At 45.3% G+C, this 6000-nt stretch overlaps 1 protein-coding gene across 1 annotated transcript in view; it reads right to left on the reverse strand.

The window, feature by feature from the left end:
• Window positions 1-6000, reverse strand: part of Stab2 (stabilin 2) — a 182348-nt gene that overhangs the window by 92564 nt on the left and 83784 nt on the right. The window contains exons 25-26 of the mRNA XM_031350149.1: window positions 3668-3826; window positions 977-1072 (exon numbers count right to left, since the gene is read on the reverse strand). Of these exons, the coding sequence (XP_031206009.1) occupies window positions 977-1072; window positions 3668-3826 (255 nt within the window). The remainder of the gene's footprint in view (window positions 1-976; window positions 1073-3667; window positions 3827-6000) is intronic.

The following is a 6000-nucleotide window of genomic DNA, read 5'->3' on the forward strand; positions in this document are numbered from 1 at the left end:
TCAGACCCTGGACTCATGTGGTAGAGCACTTGCCTAGTTCCACTTGGCACTGAGTCCGATTCTCAGTTTTACAAGAAAAACTACAACAAACTTCCCTGCAAGTTGACCCTGAAAGATGGTAGAAACAAACCCAGACACATCAGTGTTACAGCAGGATGCTCGTGCCTGCGGCTTTTAGTCACAACAAATCTTTCTTTTCACCCCTGCCAGATTTAGCAAATGAAAATCCGAAGAGAGTTAAATTTGATTTTCAGATAGATGATGAATATATAAACTCATCTTGTGCAATATTTTGGGCACACTGAACCTTTGCCCAAAACTTACTCTCTGTGGATCTTGGATTCAAATTCAACCACTGCCTAGCATATATCCTGGCAATGCAAGTTGCTTCTTCTAAGCTTTGAAATAGAGTGGAGATTGCAGTAGCTGCTCCAATTCTGCTTAGGGAAGTTCTTCGGAGGTGAGAGACTTTGTTCATGGCTAGGCTCAGGCAAGATAGAGCTGTTAGGGTTTGGATATGAAGTATTCTTCCCAAAGAACACCGTGTTAAAAGCTTGGTCCCTGATGTACAGAGGTGGGGGTGGGGGGAGTGACCAAATCATGAAGACTCTGATTTCATCAACATGACTCCATTGATTGGTGACACTTCTGAGAAGAACTCAAAACTTCTAGAGGCCTAGGTGGAAGAATTACTGGACACATACCTATGGGGTCATGCTCCTGTCCACCATGAAGTGAATCACTTTGATCACTCCATGTTCCTTACCACAATGCTCTTACTTCACCACACACAGCCCAGAGGCTATGCAGCCAGGTGACCATGCATGGAAGCCTTGGAAACCAGGAGTCAAACAAACCCTCAAGGTGTTTTGCTCAAGTATTTTATGATCACAGCCGGAAGCAACCACATAAGTTTTGTTCTTTCTCAAGAGCTTTCTGTGTGTTTAATATCGAAGGGAAACACCGGGTAACTCACCAGGGGGTGACAATTCTCTGTCTGTCCCAAGCATGAAATGACGGGTTCACAATCAATCCCGTTTCCTCGAAATCCTTTCTTGCACTCACATTCATTCTGCAATTCCAAGAACATGAACGGGATTGTTGAAGCAAGTGTTCTCAAGCCTTGCCCTCCATTACACTAAAAAGCAGACTACGGAAACCATTGCCATTCAGCCCACCTAAAGAGCAGAGGCTCTACATTCCAGCCACATCAGTGTTACATAGTCATTGCACATAGGCAACCACACTTGAGTACCACAACACTCACATTATGCTGCCCAGTCATAGCCTTTTTTAAAACTTTCTGATGAAATTCTGGACCTCACCAAGGCCTATAAAGAGAGCTTAGACTTCATGGCTATCACAGCGGAGGAGCTGACCCCCATACGCAGAGAGAGAAGCTAAGCGAGCCATGGCTTATCCACTTGGTAGAAGGCCATGTACAAGGCTACTGCTAGCTTGAAGACGCTGCTTAATTCAGATAATGCCTCCCCACTGAGTAGATGGATTTACCACACATCACAAACCCGCATCACATCTGCACAGACAACCCGCAGCATGGCTCAGCTGCTGATGTAGCTTCATAGAGCTAGTAAGTGCCTCCTCTTTGAGGGCTTAGGCCCCTACTCCTGTGGGCAGGGTACAGGCTATATTCTAGCCCTTACTTGCCCTATGGGCAGAATATATACTTTCAAATATATATTCTGTACTCTAGTTGTATGCAGCTAATCAATAAAGTATGATGGCAGTGTGTGGTTTTCCATGGCCCTGCCACTTTTCATTCTCCAGGAATGCACAGGTAATCGGATTTTCTATTAAAACCAAAAGCCTTCCAAGTGATCCAAATATATCCTCAATATTTTCCCCACTCCTGGTTGTCACTGCCTAAGCAGCAACCGTTGTGGTCTGTAGTGGTCTGAATGAGAAAGGTCCCCTAGGATCACATATCTGAATGCTTGGTCCTTAGTTGCTGGAACTGTTTGGGGAAGTATTAGGAGGCGTGGCCTTAGTGGAAGAGGTGTGGCTTTGTTAGAGAATGCATGTCACTAGGGGTGGACATTGGAGTTTCAAGAGCCCACACCAGGTCCTGTCTGTCTGTCTGTCTGTCTGTTTGTCTGTCTGTCTGGCTCTGCTTCCAAACTGCAGATAAAATGTATGCTTCCAGCTACTGCTCTCCCACCATGCCTAGCCTGTTGCCATGTTCTCCACCATAACAGTCATGGACTCACTCTCTGAAACCATAAGCAAGCCCTCAATCGAATGCTTTCTTTTCTAAGTTGCCTTAGTTATGTTGTCTCTTCACAGCAGCAGAAAAGTAACCAAGACATGACCTAAGTTACTCAGCACAGCGAGGCCTCAGCACCATATGAACAGACATTGACCTGGAGGGACCTGGAACATCACCTGGCCTGGTGCTTGAAAATCTAATTTTGGGAGAGGGGAGTGGGCTGGGTGGATCCGCTCTTGGCTACACAGACCTGCTTCCTTATACCGTTTCTCCTGATCACCTTCACTATCTTCTATCCATCTGAGGGGAATCTCACTAGAAAGACTCCTAAGATCCCTTTGTTTGATAGTTATGAGCTCCCATAGAGTCCCAGTACTCTAAGGGCTAGCCACCCTTGTTAGCCTTGCATTGCTTTCACAGGAGAGAGATGCTCAGAGCCTTGTTCCTGGAGCTGGGAAGAGAGAGGAGAAGGAATAGCACCAGAGGCTCCTAAAAATATCTTTCTCTACATATTTCCCCAGCACATTGCCTGAGGCAGACCTTCATTTGTTGAATGAATTCTGTCCTAGAGTGAAGGAGAGGCATGATCTGCCTCCAGATCTCACCAAGCACAGTGATTCAAGCACTGGGCTGCCCCAGTTCCTGACACACACAAAGGAATGTGTTGTTTAAGGCAGAAGGCTCATGGTGGAAAGCCTGGAGCCATCACAGGAAGCAAGGTTAGGCCTTACACTATGCCCAGCCTCACGGGGAACATGATTTTCTCAACCAGATAATCTGAAGGCTTAATAAAGTCCAGCTTTAGAACACAAGTGTGAGAAGCTGTATTATCATTCAAAAGGGTGTGCGAGATCCTGGTTCTTACCTTCTAGGTCTTGTGCTCATTAGACTTGATGGAGCATGCCTATACTGTTTTGGGGAAGGAGAGGTCACATGGAAGACCGGGAGTGGGGACCTATCATTTCCATGGCCACAATCTTAATGTAGTCAGTATCTCTATATCTCTTCTTCTATAACTCACTAATTCCCAGGCATTAGTCTCTGCTTCTTTTCATGAAATGAAACCACTTAAAATTACGTAACAATCTATAGAGTGTTCTAGATATATGTGCGTGATCCACAGGGGAAGGAGGTGGGTGACTGAGGCTTCTCTGAATTCTGACTGTGTGTGAATCATAGTGAGATTGATTGGTTTTCTGTGCTGCAGAAGAAATCGCTAACCTCTCTGGTGCTGTGCCACAGCTCCTCTTCTGTAAGGTGGCATCACAGTGACACCAATGTCTCAGACTCGTTATGATAATCAACCCATTCTCCTACCACAACTGAGGGCAAAGCTGTAGCGACTTCAAACCAAAACACTTCTCTCGTTGTGATTTAAAAAAAAAAAAATTCACAACAGGAATCCTGTTTCCTCTTTTCTTTCTTCCCTAAGTTACCCACCTGCCCAGGGCCTACATATAAACAGGTGGCATTGACGTGGCAGCCACCAGAGCTAGGCAGCAGGCAGTTGTTGATCTCCACACAGTCTCTTCCATTCCCTGTCCAGCCCCGCTGGCACACACAGCTGTATGTCCCCGTGCTAGTTTGGATGCATTCTGCCTGCAGGAGGAAGAGCAAAAGGGAGACTTCTGAAACAACAGACTAACTGCGTGCAGCTGCCAAAGCCAGAAAGGGTCTGGAAGAATAATCTAGCAACATATTTGCATGGAGTGCAATGGAAATTATTGAAACACTTATTTGTGCAAACGTAACAAAGCAACTGGGTGATTTTGACAGCAGATTGCTTGGAACTGGTCAGCTAAGGGCTGTACTACTCACCACACTCTGTCACTGACTCAGCCAGAGACTGCTTTTGTTGGGTTACAGAAGTAAAGAACCCTCAGGAGCAGTGGTTCTCAGCCTTCCTGATGCGGTGACCCTTTAATACAGTCCCTCATGTTATAGTGATTTCCCCCAAACCATTAAATTATTATTTCTTTTCTACTTTATAACTGTAATTTTGCTAGTTATGAATCATAATGTAAATATCTGATATGCAGGATATCTGATATGTGACCCCTGTGAAAAGGTCATTTGACCCCCAAAAGGAGTTGGAACCCACAGGTTGAGAACCCCAGCTCTGGAAGCAGGCACTGTGATTATCTTTATTTTACAGACAGGGAAAGAGGTGCCCCCAAGGTCACACAGCTACAGAGAGAAGCATGAATCTAGGGTGCCATGACATCGGGGTCCAAGCTCCTCTAAGCTATACTGTGACTCTTGACCCCAGGAAGTGATGGTTAACATTGTCAACTTGACAGCATCCAGAGTCACACAGGAAACAAGCCTCTGGTCATATCTGCTAGGGAGTTTCTGGATTAGGTTAACTGCGAGAAGGAGACCTACCCTAAATGTGGGAGGTACCACGGCATGGGTTGAAGTTCTGGACAGAATAAACAAGAGGATGTGCTGAGTGCCAGTGTGCCTCTCTGCTTTTTAACTGTGGATGTAATATGGCCAGCTCCCTGGTATTTTTGGTGCCCCGACTCACCCAAGATTATACTCTTGAATTAAGAACTAAAACAAGCACCTTCTTCCTGAATTGCTTTTTTTTTAAGTATTTTGTTATAGCAGCAAAAAAGTAGCAATGTACGTAGAGACCACAGGAGGTGGAAGGATTCCAGGAGAGGAAGATTTCATCTAGATTTCGTCTAGATTTCATCCCTGAGCCCAGGGAAGTTCCTGAAAGGTGTTAAGCCTGGGAGAAATGATACAATTTGCTTGGAACCATTTTGGCCACATATACTTGGGGAGTGTCAGAGGAAGCAAGGAAATGAACTGTTCAGCTGTGGCTAGTGGGTGAAAGTGATAAGGTCAGGTGGTGGTAGCAATGTTTGAAAGATATTAGGTGGAAGTGGCTGGGATAACAGAAGCAAAATGTAGGCAAGTTCCTTAATTCTCGAGTCTGTCCTTAGTAAGATGACCTAACCAGAGCTACCTCACTGGGATGGGGCAAGGAGTAAATGAGATCGGATGCACTCAGTGCTTGTTAGCTATGACGCGCGAAACAAAGGTTATTATTCTCAACACCTCACCTTCCCCAAACCCCAGAGGATCAGGATTTGGGGAGAGTCACAGAGAACATCCACAGGGAATCCTCTTTAAATTCAGAGTTTGGAAAGCCAAATGCCACATGCTTTCTCTTATACTTGTATCTGAGATTATAATTGTGTGTGTGTGTGTGTGTGTGTGTGCATGTTTTGGTCATGAAACTAGATAACAGACCATGACAGCAGAAAGGAAATCACCTTCTTTTTGGGTTTTATTAGTTGTACAAATTAATGGGTCTCATCACGACACTTCATGTACATATGTAGTATATGACCGTCTTCAGTGCTCTCCTATCATAGACTCCTCCCACTCTCTCCTCCTTCCTCTGCCTCCAGGGCCACCCACCCCCTCCTCCTTCCTCTGCCTCCTTGGCCACCTCCTACTTCCTGCAGTGTTTCTACCTTGGAAAGAGTGGCAGGAAGAGACGACTGGAATATCTGACAGGACGGTAGAAGGGAAGGGAGCTAGTGAGAGGAGGAAGAGGACCAGGGTAGGAAAGCAAGGAAGTGGGAGGGGCTTGGGACAAAGAAAGACAAGACAAAGTGTATATGAAAAGGCCCTTAAAAGACCCATTACTTTATGTGCTATTTCAAAAACTCTGAGATTAAAAAAAAAATCTGACATTTTGAATGTGCTTTGTGTGTATGAATCAGGCACTGCTTTCTGAGATGTCTCTTCCTCAG

The sequence above is a fragment of the Mastomys coucha genome, unplaced genomic scaffold (assembly GCF_008632895.1).
Source record: "Mastomys coucha isolate ucsf_1 unplaced genomic scaffold, UCSF_Mcou_1 pScaffold4, whole genome shotgun sequence".
In the NCBI taxonomy this organism is placed as follows: Eukaryota; Metazoa; Chordata; class Mammalia; order Rodentia; family Muridae; genus Mastomys; species Mastomys coucha.